At 48.5% G+C, this 20,255-nt stretch overlaps 1 protein-coding gene across 1 annotated transcript in view; it reads left to right on the top strand.

The window, feature by feature from the left end:
• MAP2K6 (mitogen-activated protein kinase kinase 6) overlaps positions 1-20,255 on the top strand; it is a 43,681-nt gene that overhangs the window by 12,218 nt on the left and 11,208 nt on the right. The window contains exons 2-6 of the mRNA XM_075111176.1: positions 13,630-13,696; positions 14,637-14,685; positions 17,183-17,296; positions 18,885-19,004; positions 19,788-19,904. Of these exons, the coding sequence (XP_074967277.1) occupies positions 13,630-13,696; positions 14,637-14,685; positions 17,183-17,296; positions 18,885-19,004; positions 19,788-19,904 (467 nt within the window). The remainder of the gene's footprint in view (positions 1-13,629; positions 13,697-14,636; positions 14,686-17,182; positions 17,297-18,884; positions 19,005-19,787; positions 19,905-20,255) is intronic.

The following is a 20,255-nucleotide window of genomic DNA, read 5'->3' as shown; positions in this document are numbered from 1 at the left end:
CTGAAGGACAAATAACTGTGTATGCTTTCCTGGGGATGGTGACACCCCAAAGGGCCAGTTAGCTGAGCTCCCCAGGGGAGTCCTTCCTGGCCCATCACACCCTCCTGATTTAGCAATGTCCTGCTTTTCCCATGTTAAGCCTCTTGGCTCATTTTTGGCTGAAAAGCCTCAGTGCTTGCCCACGTAGCTTTGCCAGTGGATGCTATGGGGCAGCATCTCGGGCACAGGGAAGCAATGATGAGGAACCTGCAACCTGGCTGGCACCACTGCTTGCAGAGGAACTTCTGCCAGTGCCTGTGTGCGGGGTGTCCCTTCTGGTGGGTATGGCTGAAAAATGGGCTGAAGCCTGCAGCCGGGTACCCAGGGGACAGACAATTGCTGCAGCTATTGCAAGGGCTAAGAAAGACAAGTCTGGCATAGCCTTTATGTACATATTCCTGCTCAGCCTGTCACTTAATGCAGCCTTAATAGAAATGCATGCTTACAGTAAGCACGTGCTTAAATGCAAGCACCATCAAGACATAAGAACCTCCATAGCTGGAGCCACAAGCCTGAATCAGGCTTCTGAGTCTGCAGCACAGCAGAAATCAGCAAGCGGGTGGAAATGTCACCTTCGTTTTCCAAAGCAATTTGCATTTCCCTGGGCTGGCAGCACATCTGACAGCTCCAAGAGGCCCTGGCTCGGAAAGCGTGGTGCTGGTGCCGGCACTGCCGGGGCGGCTGCCCCTCACCCGCTCTGCCGGGTGCATGGACTCGTCGCCGCTCGGCATCCAGGCAGATGGGGCAGATGCAGAAGCTGGTCTGGTTTTTTCATGGGAAATGAAGCTCTGCTGCGGGGCCCTTGCTCCACCAGCGATGCTTCCTTAAAAACACCTTGCAGGTCCCGCTGGGAGCAAATCCTGGCTGCACCAAGAGCATTTAAAAAACCTGAAAACCAAAACTGAAATTGGAGGGAGACGTCTAGCAATAAAGTGTGTCTGATGGGGAGGGCATCCTTATCACCTCCCTGCAGCCAGACCTGGGAAAGTTGTTTTTGAGGCTCTGTAGAGCAATGGGGAAAGGAGGTGGATGCCCCTTTACTGGGCCAAGTTTTCCAGGGAGCGGTAGGTTTGGGAAGTGTAGAATTGTTCATAGCTGGGCTGGTGCTGGTGGATTTAAGGCACATCCTGCTCCCACCCTGGCTGAGGCAGACAGGGCACCTGCTTTTATGCTGCATATAGGGGACTTGCTGCTGCCTGCTAGATATTCGTGTAGGAAGTTGGTCAGAGCCCTGTTGCTGCATGTGGTCACTTACTGTTGCGTTTTGAGGTGAAATCTCAGTGGAAAAAAGGAAGTAAAAAAACCGAAGCAGAGTCCCGCGCATGATGCTCAGCTTGTGGGTGAACCTACAGCATCCCCACTCACACATTGGCTGTGGGAGCTTCAGCCCCTCATCCACAGAGCTGCATTGCGTGGGAGCACCCACCGGCACGGCAGAGCCTGCCTGTCCCTTGGGAGAGTTTTTAGGATGCTGGTGCTGCACTGAGGAGCGGAGCCCACCCTCCTTCTGTGCAAGGGGCAGAGCCAGGGCAGGGCGCAGGAAGCTTGGCCGAAAGGCTTGGGTAAGGCTTGCACACCGCGATGCGTGCAAGTTTGGAAAGCACTTCATCCTCATGCCTGCAGCGCTCTGCTTCCGCTGCCTGTGGGCACGGGAGGCATCCGCCCTCCTGCCCGCGCGGGCACGGGCACGGGCAGCAGCCCACCTCCTCCGGCGCCGCTGGCAGGTGCGATTTGGCAGGGAGAAAATAGAAATGAAGGTAGCGGCAATGAAAACAGCCGCGTCCTCCAAATCCTCCTGCACAAAAGCCCTTTTGTTCCCCGGGTGAATTCCAAGAGCTTTTCTCCAGTTTTGATTCCAGCAAACTCCCACTGCAAGCAGACAGCCGAGGGTTCGAAAACAAAGCAGCAACTAAACCAAAAGTCCCTCATAAAAAATGCCCACGAGGGCTGGAGGCTCTTGACAAACAGCTTCCCCGGCCTGCAATTCCTGTGGATTTCCTAATTTGAGATAAGCAGCAAAGAAAACAGGCTCTGGGATGGGGACGCAGCGAAGCCAGCAGACCTTGGCGGGGGAAAATATGGGCTTGATTTATGGTGTACTGGTGACCGGAGGGAGTGACTGCCCCTGCCGCTTGCCTCCTCGGAGCTCCACTGCTGTGATTTCTCATGATATTGGGGGCCAGAGGAGAGGCCACGAGGCTCCTGGTGACTTCTGTTGCTCTGTGAGGTCTCTGCCAGCATCGCGTCTTTCCCAGAGCAACGGGAGGATATAGCTGCCCGAATGCTGGAGGCACAGGAGCCCCGTGAGGGATGCGACCTGCTCCAGTGACTATGAGGAGCAGAAAAGAAAGTCCCTTGTGGCATCGTTTCGACCCCAGTAAGATCGCCCAAGCTTTTGTCTCTCACAGCCTCATGTCGAGCAGCCGTGAGTGATTTGCAGGATTTGAGGGCATTTGAAACGGCCTGATGGGAGAAGAGGAGTGGCAGTGCTTTTTGTCTGTGCGTGATGAGGAAGGCTTGGCTGCACCCATGAAATTAAATTGATGGGTGGAAAATTAGTTAGGCAAAGCAAGGTGAGAAGAAGGAGTAGGCTTTGGTCCTTACAGGATTTCTATCAGATTATTGGAGATGGGGTGTGGGTAGACAAGCTGTTGAATTTTGCATTTTGTGTTTTTATGCATGGGCCTCCACAACCATCTCTGGAGGGTCCAGCATGTCCGGAGCATCAAGACGCAGATGGCTCCAGCCTTGGCAACCTCCAGCCAAAGGGCGTCACAGAAGGCTCACAAGCCTGGTGGGGATTCATGCTGCTCTCCCATCCTTGGCTTGAACCACCTCAGTGGGTTTGGGCTAATACTCTCAGGTGCCAAGGAGAACAGGACGGTGGTGTGAACCTGTGCTGCCTTGTGCCCCCATGCAATGTGGGCAGCATCCTTTGGCAGCTGCCAAGGTCCTCATCCATGGAAGTTCTTTGCTTTGGTGGATGTGAGTCAGAGCCCAAAGCAACAGAGGTGTTTTTGTCTTAATTCATTATTGCAGCACACCTGTGTGCTAGGCAGAGAGGGGACACGCACACAAACAAGGCTTGTGCAGCTTTGGGAGTTGGACTCGATGATCCTTATGGGTCTCTTCCAAGTTGAGATATTCTGTGATTAACTTTCCTGTGGTCATGGACAGGGTTGTTAGAGCTGAAACTGGAGCGTGCACATCCCGGTGCCCAGTTGCTTCTGTCCATCGCCTCCTCCCCTCTTTATCCGATGGGTCACAAGGCAGCGTCTGTCCCTGACAGAGCATCTCACAGCTGGGGTGAATCAGCAGAGAACCGAACGTTTCCACTTTGTGCCTGCCTGGGAGATCCCAGCACCGAGGAGGAAGGTGCTGATCCCTGGAGAGGTATGCAGGGAGAAAGCTGGTGCTGGGGGTCAGCTCAGGGCAACCAAGCCCCAACGGGGCTGGAATTTCCATGACAGCAGGCGCTCCCAGCTCTGCTGCATCGAGTGCCTTTCCTGCGAGGTGATGTTGCCACTGTTTGCACAGAGGTGCTGCTGTTTGGGAGGAGCTGTGCCCTTTCCCCCAGGGCCATCGAAGTTCAAGCAGCTGGATGCACATGCCAGATGAGTTCAGCCAAAGTGTTGTAACAGGGTTTTTAATATTAAAGTCTCTTGTGCCCTAAGCTGAAAGCTGTATGCAGGTAAACCTCTCGTATCTACCATCTCCCACTTACATTAGCACCTAAAGTGCGATGAATTTAGGGCTGGTTTGCATTGCATCTGTTCTCTGAAGAAAAACTGGCTAATCTAGAGGTTGCCTCAGCAGTGCAGGATGTCAGGGGAGGACTCTGTCTCGCCTTGCCACATCTGCAGATACCACAGTGGTCCTGGCACCAGCTCAACAGGGACATGATAGGTGGCCCCACGCTGGGCCTGCCGTTCCCTCGCTGAGTTTGGGAGTGGTTCTGTACCTGGGCTGGAAGGGGCATCATATGGAAAAGCTGTTTGTTGTCACCTCCCTGTTTCTGCTGAACTGTTAGCATCAGAAGGAAGCACGTTGCTGCTCTTCATTGGTCTTTGAGTATGAAAATGGGTGCTGAAGGCCCTGTTCCTCTCTCATGGTGGTATTCCTGCAAGCAAACACTGGAGCAGGGTGCAGGGAACACATCGGGGCGGAGTCCAGCTGGGAGGTGAAGTGTAAGGTCCTGGCAGTGGAAGGTCCAAGGCAGTGTTGGAGCCCATGAAACAGCTCCGTGAGGTGGCAGCAACTTCTGTGGGACACAGAAGATCATCCTAAACCATGATACCCTCTCCCATGCAGTTGCATTTTACTACCCCTCCATCCGACAGCCATTCTTCATCTCCAGCCTGGCGTTGGGTGTTGGTGTCCACAAAACCTGCTGGAAGGTTGCTCCAGCACATGATCATCCCAGTGCTCCTACGGACTAGAGCTGCAGAGGGGCTCAGTTTGTTTAGTGGGGGATTACAGGAGGGTACAGAATGGGCTCCCTGCCCCCTTCCCAGAGTCCCTGCAGCCCTGCGTTCAGTGCATATCTTAGCACAGGATCTCGTGTCTAATCTCTATCAAAGTGTCTCTTCCGCTTCACACTCTGGTCTTAACTCCTGTAAAATTTAGAGGTGCACTCTTATCAGAGTGACAAACAGGCTCTTGTAACCAAAATGTGCAGATAGATAAGAAGAAATTGCATCCCTCTGGTTTCTATATTGACACGAATAAACACAGCAGCCTGCAGCCCTTTTGCAGGATGTGTTAAGAGGAAAATGGCCAGAGTAAGAGAGATTAGCCTGAATCAGGAAATTACCTTCAAAATTGAATTACTGAAATACAGAGCTTATTGAAAGGCAGGCAAATAGGTTCTGATATTTGCACAGTTTGGTGACATTTCTGTATGTTTCTGCACCGCAGGATCCAGAGATTAGTCTGCTGGAGTCCTTATTGCAAAGCTTTCTGCTTGCCTTCTTCCAGCGTTTTGTTCTTGTGCTGTTCAGAGCTTCGCCACCAAACTGACTCCTGCTGGAGGCCAATCTCGAGGCAGGCACGAAGGACTGACCTTGTGATTTTACCTTGCAGTAAAGCTGAAGATCTTTGTCTCCATTGTGTTTGTGCCTCAGCAGAGCTGACCTACGTCAGCGGCCGCAAGTTGAAAACGCAGCTCGCTCTTGCAGCGGAGACAGGCCCTGAGACACAAATAACCCTGGCGTGATCCGAGCAGACGTTGCACAACCTCTGCCATGCGGTTCATTCGGTGCACCTCTGTCGCTCCTTGCAAAAGCCCTGCTATTTTGGTTTGGGGCCTCTTCTGCACTAGGTTTATTACAGGTTGCAGGATTGAGTCAGAGGAGCGAGCTGAGCCCTGTGACGGAGAAACCCCGGAGCAGCTGGGTGCTGCGGCATGGCTGCCAACGGGGCAGGACAGCAACTTACATGTGCAGCATTGTAATGTGGGTGCTACGGTATCGGCAAGCAGTTTGGGATCGGCCGGTATACAGGTACTGGGTGACCTGTGCCCAGGCTGTGGCATGCCATGCTCTTCTTATCTTCTCGGGAATTAAAATGGAAGATGAATGCAGCATCATCTGCTCGGGCTTTGTGCCAGCGGTTCAGGGTTTCCTATTGTACAGGTTTCCAGATGTTGGTTTTCCAGATGGAGATGCTGGGTTTTTCTGTCTCCATGTTTTCATTGCTCAAACTGACTTTGAGAAGAGAAAGTATCTGCCTCTGGGTTGTGGCTCTGAGGTCATCTCCTCTTTGCCAAAGCAAATTTGGTCACACCTGGGGCAGTGTGTTGGCTGGTTAAGTCTCTGGGAGGAGCAGGTTGCCCCCACTCGGTGTGGTGTGTCTCAGCTGTCAGAGCCAGAAAGGAGAGGCAGAGCAAGGAGAAGTGACTCAAGTGCTCCCTTTAGCCTGCTGGCATTTCCAGGTTTGGTATGAAATGAGATTTACTTATTTATTTATTTTTGGAAAAAAGCACCCAAGAGGAGCAGTGGAGGACTAGGACTTCAGAGGAAGTTAGGGCTGTCCGTGGCACCTCTTCATCGGGCAGTGTTTCAGGCATATCCTGCTTCCCATGCATGTTGGCAAAAACCATCACAGTCATAAAAGCGCTTTTGCCTTTCCTGCTGCCCGTCCTGAAATGCAGTTCCTGTCGGGGGGGCTTAAATTCTTGAGATATAAAGGTGTGATTTGCAGGGTGGACACGGGGGGCAGCGACAGGGCTGGCAGCAGCAGTGGCGTGCTCAGACCCAGATGTGCCAACGGCCACCAAATGAGCCGACATCTCTGCGGCACCAGAACAGGAGGAAGCAAGCCCAGAGCTGGGAGACGTCTCAGCCCCCGACCGCGGCAGGCTCGGCTCCCTTCTCCTGAGCAGCCCTGAAATGAGTTGTTAAGGAAACAGATTTCAGGTTTGCTGTTTCCAAGGAGTTACTGCAGACAACCGCGAGGGAAGACACAGATAAAGGACATGCAGGAAATGTCCCTGTCCTATGCAGAGGACATACCATGTTCCTAGATGGAGCATCTCCATTTGCCTCCAACTTGACCCAGTTGCTCATGGCAGTGCTGGAGGGGCAGCCAGTGTTGCTTGGGCACCCTTACTTATTGACAGGGCTATGGAGAGAGCAGCTGAATTATATTTCAAGGAGGCAAATAAAGCACAATATCCACTTCATCTCTTCCCTTGGCCTTTGGTTGAAACTTCAACAGGTTTTAAGAATCTCTTGCACATTAAATACTTTTTCTGTGGCTTAATGGGGTGTTGGAAAACAGATTTTCAGGCCCACTTCCACAATATTGGTGCTTACATGAACATCTAGCTTTTGGTTTTCTCCAGAAACTAGGGCTTGACTAAAGCTCTGCATTTACAAACTGGGTGGTGAGCACAGCTCAGGCACTCACCCACCCTGCCCCTGTCACCCTGTTTTAAGCATCGTGCAATGTGGTTTTATGTAGCTTTACCAAAGGGTTACCGAGATACGCAACATAGCCATGGAGGCAGAGGTGGTGAGGGAGCTTCCTTTGCACCTGCCCACCCCAGCCACCAAACCACTGTCACCGACACCAGCCTTTTTATCTGTCCCAAAAATATTTAAATCAAAAAGGCACGGTCTGATCCCGTGCTTTGACTGCCATTATGGCAAAATTCAGAGGCTTTCATGCAGCCAAAGCGCATGGAGGAAAGCAGTGGTGATGCAGGAAGCGCTGTGGTCATGGCTGTGGAGATACCACAACAACCCATGGGAAGGCAATTGGGGCTGCCTCTGGCAAGTAGCTGCCCAGGAAGATGCATTTGTACTACTACACCTCTGTACATCAGAAGTGGCTGGTTCATTAATTTACACCCATTTCTGTTTGCTCTTTTTGACTGAGGACTTGATTTTCATTTCAGCTGGAACAGAGCCAGCTTGTAAAAATAAGTCCAGGTACAGCCCTGGCAGCACGGCTTCTCCCTCAGACCCACGCATTTAAAATACACTTTGTTATCTACGTGTATTTTAATTTTTAAGCTCAACGATTTGGCAGGGAATGTCAAGTGTCTTTGCTCGATGACTGTTATTTAGTCTAGAGGTGGTGAGTGTTTGACTGCGGGGACACCAGGAACGCACCCAGCCTTCCCGCTCCTCTTGCAGTTGGCTGGGGTGTCCCCACTTGTGGGATTCCTTGGTGGAGAGACTTGGGCAGAATTAAAGGCTTTTCACCTCAAGAACTGATGAGCGGTGATGAGCGGTTGCTGGGGCAGATGACTGGGGACCGAAGGAGAAGGGCAAGTCCATCACCTGCCCTCAAGCTCTCGTGTGTGCCAGGATGGGTTTGTATCAGCTCTAACCATTATGTGTGTCTTAACCTCTACTAAATTGCAAGCAATAATAAACCTGTGGGATGACCTTTAATACTTGTTTAAAAAATAATTTTTCCCCCTCTTCGGTCATCCTGTGTGAGACTGATGTTAAACATGGGGTTACTACGTCTTCTACAGCAGCAGTTGCTCCAGGTGACCCTGCTCTGCCCTGGGTACCATGAGCAGCTTTAAGATATCTTAGTATTTATCTGCCTGGGTCCAGGCATGTTAATGGGCAAAGTCCTCAGAGGTTTGGGTATTTCCACCTGGCCTGTAAGGCTTGAACTTCTTTCTGGCAGTATCAAATCTACCATTGCTTCCTGAAATACGGGCTGGAACTGGGCTGTGGGTAAGAGATGCCCTTTGCAGTTGAAGGCCAAGTCTTTGCATAAAGAGCTGTCTCCGTCTGGCCATTTCCAGGGCATCTGGGACAAAAAAAAAAGTTAATTTCCTGCTTTTGCAAGAACCATCTCAGTTTGGGGTTTTGCACCTAAGGCATGGCCACGGGTCCTTTCCCAGCTCAAAGTGGGCGCAGTGGCACGTCGGTGTCAGGTGGAGCGTTGGTTGTGCGGCTGTGTGGTACAGGGCTCAGTCGTGCGGAGCCCATGAGATGCCCGTCCACTCCTGTTCCATGGAAACACATCCAGCACTTCCATTTTGCCCTTATTCTAGGGGTGGGGGTTTTGCTTATGCAGTTGAGTACAGCTGATAAGGGAAAAGCAGATCATTTGGCTTTCAAACCCTTTCAAGAAATCAGACAAAAAGTCCTGAGGAAAGGCAGGAATAGTAAATGAGCCACTTCTATCTCTTAAAAAAGTGGCAGAAAGAAGCATTTCTCACCTGTGAAATTTTACCAGCAAATTACATGCTAAAGAGTGTTATTTGAAAGAAAGTGTTGCTACATGGCTATTGAACACAGCATTAATAATAAATTGTGGTGAAGACAGAACCGGTTAATATCCTTTGAAGGAAATAGGAGCTTTTTGTGGCAAGGTACCATTTACTTTGGATTATATCATAAGAAGTTTTTGACTGCAGTGAGAAGCCTGGAGACTGGGGAATGGGGTTTTCCTTCAGAAGTAAAAGTTTATTTTCTGTTACAGCGTATGTGGGCAGTGAATTCCTCTGTCTTCCCTTTCTTTATTATTCTCTGTTATGCTTCCTACCCTTTTGCTGTGAAACTTTGAAGTTTCGTTTTTCAATATTGATATTTGACGCTGCCCTAACTGGAAGGGGCTAGCAACATTAATCTCTCTGTACGCGCTGTCAGTGCTGGTGGGAAGAGGTTAACAAGCCCATTGGAAGTTGTATTTTTCTCCCCTCCCTCAGGATCTGGGTTTAAGACCTTCACAGGGAAGTATTTAATGTGTTTTCATTAAGTCAGGTTTTCATTTTCCTATTACAATTTTGCTTTCGGGCCTCACTTGGTTCTCAGCATTGACTTTCCTGGGCTGGCCTAGCCAATGCCCGTGGGGGAGGCAGGCGTGGGTAGCTGGGCACAGAAGGTTGCAGTAATGTTGCAGCGCAGTGCTTGCACCGCTGCTCTCCTGCTCAGTGCACTTGCCCAGAAAGCACTGAGTTTTTTTTAAAGGTGGCAACTTCTCTAGCACTGGTTGGTTCAGTATTTACTGTGGGTGATTGCTTTGCTAAAACCAAGTAGGTTTAAGCTTGTGCTTAACGTTATGGATACCCTGCATGTTTTGCTGAATCAAAATTTGGTTCTGGAGATGTCTCTCAGCATCGCTCCAAACCAGTCTGTTTTTTTCCCTCAATTATTCTTAAAACTTGGCTTTTGAGTCAAGTGCTTGTGGAAATCTCCGTGTGGAAAATTGCAGGGAGAGCTCTCAAATGTGCTTTAGCTTGAAGGCTCAGAGACCAGAAAGCCACCAGTAGTTGTTTACACAGAAAACTCATGACTTTTTGGATGCCGGGGAGCAGATGCATGATCCCATCTGTTGATCAACAAGGACTGTGAACCTTTCTGCAGAAGGAGCCACGTTTAGACTTCATGCTTTGTATGGTGGCTCGCTGGGACTTTCCCTGTTGCAAATCCCAAGGAGTTGCTGTGAACCCCCTGCACTGATGCTCAAGCCCCGGCTGGTTTGTGCCTCAGGATTGAGCCTCGTGCTGTTGTTTTGGTGTCTGAGACACCAGGGACTTCTGCGCAGCTCAAACGTGGATGTCTGGTGTCTGCCATGGGTTGCTTTTGCGCTTCAGCCTGCCTCTGAGTTGGGGACTTCTTTATTTAGTCACCTGTTTTTATCAGATTTGCAGTCTCCAAAAGCTCAATTTCTCTGTCAGATGGGGCTGAAACTGGCCAGTGGATTTACACTTACCACAAGGGATGCAGACTGTCAAATACACACATGCGGTGATTTTCTTCAGGAAACAAAGCTAAAAATAATAATGATTCATAAAAACACTATGAAAATACTGGTTTTCTGGTGGATGGAACAGGTAACATCCAATTTTGTATGTTATTAAGCTGCCTCCACATTTTGAGCTCCTGTACAGATGACTTTCTCTGCAAACTGCAATTTAATACAGCGTCATCTTTCAAAGCCAATGTCTGCTATGGTAAACTGGGGGATTTTATTTTGACAGCAAGATACTTGCTTGACAGTTGTTATTGAAGAGAACTGATCTTGGGGCTTCCAATTATTTTTTTTTTCTAAAAAAAGAGCCCTCTAAGTATCAGTGTTTGCCTTTGAGGAGAAACTCCTTCAAGCACGTGTGACCTGGACCCTTGTTCGGAGCAGCTGCAGAGCCTCAGCTGAGCTCCCCGCAACATGCGGCAGGGAGCCGGGGAGCTGCGTCGCAGGGCTGGGGGGGGACCCTGGTTCCTGCACCCCGCTGCAGCCTGCCGGGGTGGCAGCCATGGCTCTGCAGAGCGGTGCTGACTGCTGCTCCGTGCTTCTGGTTTTGAGGCAGTGTCATGTTCAGGATTGCTAACGCTTCCTGCAAGACACTTGCAGACACCGGCCCCAGAAGGCTTGGAGAGACAAGCATTTTGCATGTTGTAACAAAAGGAGCTCAGAAACTTTGCCTGATCCAGTTGAGAGGCATGAAATTGCCTGATTGCAGCCCAAGACTTTCATTAAATAACCATGTGGTGAGCCACGGCGCAGAGGTAACTGCTTTCCCCCTCCGCACTGCGAGCTAATCCCGCAGGAGCTGTTGGTGCTGCAGGTGCGAGTCCCAGCTGTGGCAATTCCTGTTTGCAATCCCTTCTCCTAGTGCCATCGTGAAATCCGTGTTTTATTCTTGCTACTGCTGTTGCGTTCTTCTTTCTTGAAAAGAAAACCCCAAAGAACGTTAAACTGTGTCTGTGTCTTGGCAACTCGAATACGCGAACAGATTGTGCTTCAAAAAAATGGCAAAGTTTCAAAATATTGTATTCTGTGAAGAAGAGACAAGGAAAATAAACTCCCCAAAGTGCAGATTTTATTTCACCAGAAGGCGGAAGGCTTTTAATATTTATTTGGGTTTGGCATTTTGCTACCTACTGCTTCTGCTGACACCACTTGTGAACCATGATAAGATTAAATGCTGTTTAACCTGTTTTGGTTCACGTTCAAATTAGGTTAATTTCTAGTAGGTTCATTTTCACCCTCCCAGAGCTGCCTGAGAGCAGGTTCCTGAGGTTCAGGTACAGCACATGGGGTTGTACGAGCAAATCCACAAAGGAAAGAAAGAAAAAAGGAAAGAACAGAGCAAATTTGTGCTTGTTTCTCTTTTGACTTTGGTGGTTGTGTGAATGTCATTGGAGCAGTGCAGATAGGTGGTCAATGTGTAGAAGTATGCCAAGAGACGGCTGGTGAGCATTAATAGGAAGAGTTCAGCTCTAGATCTGAAGAGGCAGTTCCTGCCTCTGTGGGCAAATGAACAAATTTCTGTGTCTTGAATCCCACATGCAAAATAAGGATGAAGATACTGCTTTTCTTGTGCCTGTGGTTGCCTTGTTTGCTTGAACTGCAAGAGGATGCAGGAAGGGTTTTGGAGGCAGAGAGGTCACGGGGATGGCAGCCTTAGAAATTGCCAGAGAAACGGGTTTTGTTTGCCTGCGTTGCAAGACCTGTATTTTTGAGATTCCTTTTTTAGCTAAAGCATGACAGCATCAAGAACACTGTTACCCATTTAGCATCCTGTTGGATCCGATGTGCACTTGGCGCAGCTTGAGCAAGAAATGCTATCTAGAACATCTTGCACATCAGGACTTCCTTCTCACTTGTGCCTTCTAGAGACCTATGTAGTACAACTAAGAAAACTAGAAGGAAAAGGGTCAAAGAACAGCTCTGCTAACTGTAGAAATTCCTCCACTTGTTTTTACAATGTTTTTACTTCCTTACAGAGCAGTTTTTACCTCTTGGGAAAATTGAGAGCTATTCTTCATGCTTCTGAGTGACCTTGCTTCTTTTATTTTGCCTTTTCTGTGCTAGACTGGAAGTTCCTTGGGGCTTTTCCCCCCCTTTTGTAAATATGCAGCGCTGTAGATTTCTAATAACAACAGTGAGTGTGCACAGTAGTTTCCAATAAATGCTTTTCCCACGAGGTGTCGGCTGGGTTGTCACAGCCTGTCCCATCCTGGAATGACTCTTTGCCAAAAGGAGTGAGTGTGATCCTGTCTTTTGGAGCAGACAAGGGGAAAAAAAAAAGTTTGGCAATCTGAATTGTCTAATTGCTTCAAAAAGGTCATTTTCAGTTCTGGGTGCCTGCACTTTGATCTACCACCCCTCTGGCACTGGGGTGCACAGACATCTATTGACATGAGTTTGTGTCAAGAGAAAGAACAAACTCAAACATGTATAGGTAAAGTTTGAAAGAGAGTGTTGGGAATAGAGAGTAAACTCATGCTTAAAAGAAAGACAGTAATTGATATAAACTGTTAGATTAAAAATGCTTAACGCCTAAATTAGATGCTTGTGCCATTTTGGGGACCAGGGATTTTATTTCACAGCCAAACAGCCAGATATTTACCTTGGGGTTTTGGTGACATGACTTATGTTTTCAGGTTATTTTATCCATGAATGCAAAACCCCGTGCTGAAATGTGGCTGTATATGTTTAGTCATAAAAAGGTTCTTGTATTTCTCTAGTCTGCCTGGCTCTTGTGTCTGCCGGCTTGGACCCCCTTTACAGGAGAGCCTGCATTTGAACTACTTCAGAGCTTGAGCTTCATCCAGCTCAGAAAAGCTTGGCTGGTCAGTGTGAACAGAAACAAATGGCTTTGAAGCCTGCAAACTTAATTTTTGCTTTATTTTTGCTGGGTTTGCACAACTTTAATGACCAAGAGGTGAAACATTCATTTAAACAGAACCAGAATCTGGTTCTGGACTTTCAGATTCAATTTTAAAAAGATTTTTAATTGTGACAGGCTTCGCAGTTATGTATCTGGAATGGTTTAAAATCTAAGAAGCATTTTAAGGGATCCTATGTGGGCAGGGCTGATGAAGGAGAAATACCTTTCTCTCTGCATTTTCACATGGCCTGCCTTTGCCAGAGCTCTTGCCTGTTTTCTGTACCAAGTTGGCAGCCAGACCTTGCAGGTCTAAATGAAGCGTTACTGAACAAAGGCACTTTATGTTTTGAACTCTGTGCCCTGAGTCTACACCAGCCTGGCCAGGCATTTATGTTAAATAAGGTCAACAAATATGGACAAGCTGTGTTTTGCAAATTAAAACAAAACAAAACAACAACAAAAAAAGCGCCTTTCTTTAATTCTGCCTCTTTCTTGTTTCACAGGCAAGAAGAGAAACCCTGGGCTGAAAATTCCTAAAGAAGCATTTGAGCAACCACAGACAAGCTCCACGTAAGTCTGCAAACACTAAGGCAGAATAAAAAGAAAACCACGAACCCCAGCTGCCTTCCAGCCTTTGCTAGCGCCTGCGCTGCCATGGCCAGGGGCTGGCAGCTGGTCGTGGCCAGCACCCAGGGCTCATGCTTGCTTGTCTGGGATAACGGGGACCCTTCACGAGGAACAGGGGCAAAACACCTAGTTTAATTTTGGCACCATTAGGGAGGATAATAACAACCCTTGTCTTTCTCTTGTAGCCCCAGGTGCAACCAGGGGGGCTCAGCCCATCACTGTCTACCCATCGCTGCCTGTGCTACCTCTCATGTGCTGCTTAATGATGTGCCCAGGAAAAGGAAAAAACAGAATGGGCTCCCAGTTTAAACCGATGTGGCACTTTTGCCACCCAGTTTGATGGTCAAGCCGTGAAAATGCATCCCCTTCCCTAAATACTCAACCTTGCAAAAGAAAACGTGTGTTTTTTAGGCAATTTGTGCAACTCCAGCCTGCTTGGCTTTCTTTGCTTCCTTGAGGATTGACTTTTATTAGCCTGTTAACCCATGCTGTTTGACTCAGGTAATAATTTACAGTGGTTTTAGACCTTTATGCCCATTTAATCCATTTTTCATACAGGCTGGCAGAGATTTGGTGCTTGCCACCTGGCTTGCCTTTTGCAATGAATCTCTCTGGGTTCCTGCATGAGGAAGTTGGATGCAAGAAATGCCAACTCCAGCACCTTCCTTCCTGCCCTGTTTTTGGGGTGACTTTGTGAATATTGGCTGTACCTGTTGACCCTGCAAAGCTAGGAAATGGGTTAGGCTGCTCAGGGCTGCGAGGGCTGCTGGCCTGAAGGTCCAAGGGTATGGCCTGGGGGACCATGGGGGTTATATTTACTTATTGAGGGAAATTTGATCTTTGTAAGGAACATTTCACATATTTTCCTTTTTCTCTCCTGCAGGCCACCCAGAGATCTAGACTCCAAAGCCTGCATCTCTATTGGCGAGGAGGTAAGACTAGGAGTTATGGTAGAAGATGACCTCTGGGGACAGGTGACCATCCTGGGCTGACTGCTGTGGTTCTGGCCGCTTGTCCAGGCAGGCGGCTCATGGGATTGCTTAACTTCAGCCCGTAGAAAAGGGCAGATTAATAAACACCAGCTATTAGAAAAAAATGTAGCCCATTTTGCTTGAAATAGAAAGCAGTTGCTGGATGAATAAAAGCTAAGAAGAGCCAGCCAGGGAGCTTGTGTGAGCCGTTACAGCCACCTCTATCCACAGAGAGCCGACTAGTGTCTGGTGTTTATGCTTCTCCAACAAGGGCTGTCTGTGTGGGACCGATGGCCCCAATGCCAGCTGCGGTGTGACCTACTGCTTGTCACCGCTCTGATGAACATGTCCCAAGATGCTCACCCTCTGCATCCCATGACACCTGGGTCCCCTGCAAGTTTTCCACCTTGCAAATTCCTTCCTTGGAATCCCCTGGAAATAACAATTACAAAACAAGGGGATTGCTAACAGCAGATTTTACTCTCCTTTGCAGTTGCTTTGCTGATTTAAAGCCTTCATCTAAAGTATTTCCTTTTGCTAATATTGAAGGCCATCTCATCAGGAGTCTAACTCACAGTAGATCTTCCTGTCCTGGAAGCAAATCCTTCTGACAGCATGGAAACCAGTCCACCTGCTATTATAGCAGGGAAAAAACAAAACGGAGGACAGCATTTTTGATAGGAGAAAATGGCACAGAAGCCTTCATAAAAGCACTTTAAAGCTGGGCAATAAATTTATTAGGTGCAAAAGACGGGCCTTGGTGTCAGCAAGTTAATTTATGAAGTGAAATGTTAATCCGATAGTGTTTTATAATGTCTATCTTTGGATGCTTTTTCTTTCATTTTGGATTTTTTATTTTCCCTGGCATGGAGCAGGGGCTGGAAGGTGGAAAGAGTGTGAGATGCCTCTGGAGCAAAATGGTGCAGCACCAAGGCAGAGAAAATGCCTGCTGCTAGAGCAGGCACCCGCTCCAAGAAAATCATTTCTCCCCTGCAGTCCCAGGGATGAGGAAAAGCTCAAGCGCTCCAAAAAGGCTCCATGCATCGAGGCAGAGAGCCCATGTTGGACGGTGCAAAGAGAAAGGCACTTGTAAAACCCAGAGCTCAGTCTTTTTTACAGACATAGATATGTGGCTATCTCGGAGGGACTGACATGCCATGGCTTCCATTTTCCATAGATCTGTTACCTGCTTGTCTAGCCAAGTTCCTTTAGGATGTGCTCCCTCTTCCACCAGCCTTTCTACACTCACCCCTGATCCCTAGGGAAAGCCATTTTCCCTCCTCTCCCTTTAAACTTTGCTGCTAAATTTAAAAGGGTCCTTGAGAGAGTCAAAGTGCTTCTTTGGAGAGGGTCCTGATGAACAGTAGGAGCAGTGTCTGGTAGCCAGAGATGCTTAAATCTCTGCCATAACACAAAAATGTTAGTCAGGGCTCCTTTTGCAGGTGACGTAGCTACGAGTGAGTGACCGGGAGCCCGAGCGCACAGTAACGCAGTGTATGGGCCCTGCACGCCGTGGCATCCCCAGCCAGCACATTTCAGGCTGCAGGTTTTTTTTTGCTGTGCCGTCAAAAAGCGGTGTGGGATTATGCACCGTGAATCAGTTCATTATAACCAGCTTCTTTCTGTAGGATGATTGACTGATGTGGTTGTGCGTTCAGCAAACAGAATGGCTGGTTTTAGTAGCAAAGACATATTTTAAACTTCCAAAAATAATAATAAGCAAAAAACAGAGCTGCTGCACAATATCGCGGCAGAAAGGAGAAGGGCAGGTTAGAATGCAGGGCTCCAAACAAAGTCATCCTTTGTGTAAGGCCAGGAGAAGGAGATCTCAAATGCTTGACAAAATAAGTCCTCTGTGGTTTAAAAATGGGGCACATTCAGCTGGTATTTTGGCCCATCTACAGATCTGGTGAAATAAGCTTTTACAGGCCTTAAAAAAACCTGGAGACATTTCCACGATTGTTTGTGGGAGGAGGAGGATGGAAGGGGAAAAAAAAAAAGAGACTGAAGGTGATTCTTAGGGGAGAAGCTGCACGTGGCATTTTCCATCCCAGCCCGTTGAGGATGGAGAAGCTGAAAGTGCTGGCCGCTAAAGGTGGCTGGGAGAGGCTCTTGGGTGTGGGTGGCCGGGGGACAGCCCGCCACCGAGGGAGCGGTCCTTCCTGTGCCCACCCTGCTCAGGATGCTCATCGACACAGGCTCCCTGCCCATGCATTACGAGTCCTACGAAGAGATGTACATGTCCTCTTCAGAACTCTGCTAATGACCGCATAGCAGTTAATCCCTCTGACAGACCCTGAGGACCATGTTTCCAGCCTCATGAACACAGGCAAGGAGGGGAGCGCACAGGGGTGAATTTATGTGCCAAGCAGGGCTAGATTTTAGGATGGCAATTCACTCCTTCCATAGCACATACTCGCAGCGGCCACCTTCGCCCTGATGGTTTTTTCCCCTGCAGAACTTTGAGGTGAAAGCTGATGACCTGGAGCCCATCTCCGAGCTGGGACGAGGTGCGTACGGGGTGGTGGAGAAGATGCGGCACATGCCTAGCGGGCAGATCATGGCAGTGAAGGTAGAGTGAGCCTCCGAGGTGCTTTCTGTCTGTGTCGTTGTGTGTGGCCACCCTCTGCGCTCTCGGTTGTGCACATTCCTAGTCTCGCTTGTTCTGACACATGCCTTTACTGAGATTTACTTCTTTCCTTATGAAATCCTCTTTCTACACAGGGCAAAGGGTGCTGAGGTAGATTTGGGCCATTTAACCAAGAAAAGGGGTGTGTTTTTAAAAGTGTGATGCTCAACGTGTTTCCACCATTGCAGTGCATGCAAACATATTGTTAACCTTTGTCTACAATATTCCTGTTTTTGTTAGGACTTTACAAGCTATTTGCCATCATTTTTTATATATGCATTTTTTTTCTAATGTAGGTATACCCTTGGGTTCAGGGCTCTGCAGACTAATTGTATGAAAAGAAGAGCGTACTGTAAATTTAATTGCCTAAGATAATTTTTTCAGCTGGGACATTTTTTTAGGCTTTTTGGAACAGAAAATTTGTGTTGGGATTTTCGCATTTTGTCTGCTACAGTGGGATCTTGATTCATGACAGGCTTGTAGATACTATTATGAAAAATTTTTCTAACAACAGTTTAGACTCATAAGCTTGCAGCTTAGGGAAATAGTCATGGGAAAATTTGTATTTTGGGAAGGACCAATTTTTATTTGGCTGAATTTTAACTAAAGTTTCCTTTCAAAATAAGAAAAAATTAAAAAAGAGGCAGAGCTGGAAGCTATGAGCAAACTGAAGGAAAATTCTTAGCTCCTCAGCTGTGGACAGACTTTGCTGTGGATGCTGAGATGTGTCTCAGGGCCTCTGTGCTCTGCATTTGGTCTTCTTGTTTGCTTTGGGGTTTACCAAACTGCAAAAGACCTCTCTGAGTATGATGGAAGATCTGGAGAGGGTATGGCAGGAACATTCAGGCTATTACTTGCATCTGCGATGCTGAACGGTTTAATTCTATCACATTACTGACCTCGAGTGACTTTGGCCAAGGAGCCTGGAATATGTATGTGACCTGTGTTGGATGGTGCCATGGCTCTTTGTGGTGCTTCCCAGCTGAGGGGCTCCGGGTATTTCACATAAATGACATCTCTTCCCTGGGAGACTGGGAAATGTCAATTTTCCAAAGCCATGGGGAGCACATGGGCTCTGGCTGCAGGGCTGGAGCCCTCTCTTGTGACCAAAGTCTGCTGATGTAAACAGGTGTCCACTGCAGCTCCAAAAATCACAGGCTTCCACCAGCCTAGAATTTTATTTCCTGCTCCTTCCTCCTCTCCCATGCCACAGAGGCTTTTGGCTGTTGCAAAGAGTGGCATTTGCAGGGAGGAGCAAAATCACCTGCAGTTTGGGCTGAGGTGAGAAGACCCCTTCAGCCACTGTTACCTTCTGTTGCACCGGGGTGCTCCTACTGTGGGTGCTGTGCTTGTGATGTGCCTATGACAAAGAGATGATAAAAGGATGACACACAGAGGTGTGATAAAATGGTAAAGGCATGATGTCAGGGCACTGTGGCCAGCATGGGTATGGCTGTGGTGAGTCCCCTGCAGCAGCAGCAGCGTGGTACGGAGGTGCTGACAGCCAACGCTAAAATGCTTTGTCTTCCAGCGGATCCGAGCCACAGTGAACAGTCAGGAGCAGAAGAGGTTATTGATGGATCTGGATATCTCCATGAGGACGGTAGATTGCCCCTTCACTGTCACCTTTTACGGGGCACTTTTCCGAGAGGTATGGCATCCTGGAGATCAGCTGCGCTGCCCCCAGGAGACTGGATCATCTACCATGCCTAGACTGAATTCCCATGCCTAGACTCCCTCCAAGCGCCAGGGGTTTAATCTCCATCTAGACATGGAGACTTGGTACCATATGGATTTGCTCAATCCCAGCCTAAGGATCTGTCACATACAGTTACTTCTTGGTGAGCGGGGAGGGATGTGGTCCCATGCGAGGAGGAGCCAAGGGCAGCCAAGTCCCAGTGCCAGGAATGTGCGAGGCCCCTGTGCTGAGACACTGGGACTTGGTGGTGGGTTTGAGAGATGGGGACAACCGACTCACAGCCTGATCTGTTAGTGTTAATGTTGTCCTGACTTGCAATGAGAAAGCCACATGGAGGAAAAATGTGAAAAGCTCTGAAGAGCAAGATTTATTGAACAGTTTTAAGCATAGCTCTGCAGAGCTGAACTTTTCCTGGCTGAGCATTTGCAATGACCTGAGCATGTAGGGAACCTCAGTCCTGATGACTTTCAGGACTCCTAAATCACTGGGACTCTGCTTTGGGAAAAGACAGCAGAAAATACACCCTAAATGGTAGTGGACAGCACTTCATTCCAGCTGGGGAGGAGGGAAAAAGAAAGCCCGGTACAGTTTTGTTGGATGACTTTTAAAAGACAGGGAAGAGGCAGACAGGCCAGCAAAAGGCAAGTGCCAATGACAACCTTTGTGCATGAAAGGAAAGGAAAGGAAAGGATGCTTCGTTCCAGTGGGCAGATATTTGCTTTCTTTGTCCTCCAGGGAGACGTGTGGATTTGCATGGAGCTGATGGATACCTCACTGGACAAGTTCTACAAACACGTCATTGACAAAGGCCTGACGATTCCTGAGGACATCTTAGGAAAAATAGCCGTATCTGTGAGTATTAACAGGGTGAGGAGGGAAGGGAAAGGGTGTTTCTCTTCTAAACCGAGTCCTACATGACCCGGTCTCCCTGCTGTGTTTGCACCAGGAAGAGCATGGTCCCCTGGCCAGCCCACATGAACTTTCCTTAGCTGCCTTCCAGTATCTCGTCTGAGGTGATTTTATTCATAAGGCATAAATACCCCAAAAGGTGCCTGTAAATGTAATTGAGAGGCGGCACAGCATTAGATGTGGGGAGGGCCCTGCAGCTCCTTTGCCTTCTCATTAGGGTCTTGGTGCCCCTGGGAGATCCCTGGATAACCACCGTCACCTCGGGCTGCTGTGAGGGTGCAGGACTTGTGGGAG

Source organism: Phalacrocorax aristotelis, chromosome 16, assembly GCF_949628215.1.
Source record: "Phalacrocorax aristotelis chromosome 16, bGulAri2.1, whole genome shotgun sequence".
NCBI classification, from domain to species: Eukaryota; Metazoa; Chordata; class Aves; order Suliformes; family Phalacrocoracidae; genus Phalacrocorax; species Phalacrocorax aristotelis.
The sequence above is the reverse complement of the archived record's forward strand: the minus strand, read 5'-3'. Positions and strand labels throughout refer to the sequence as shown.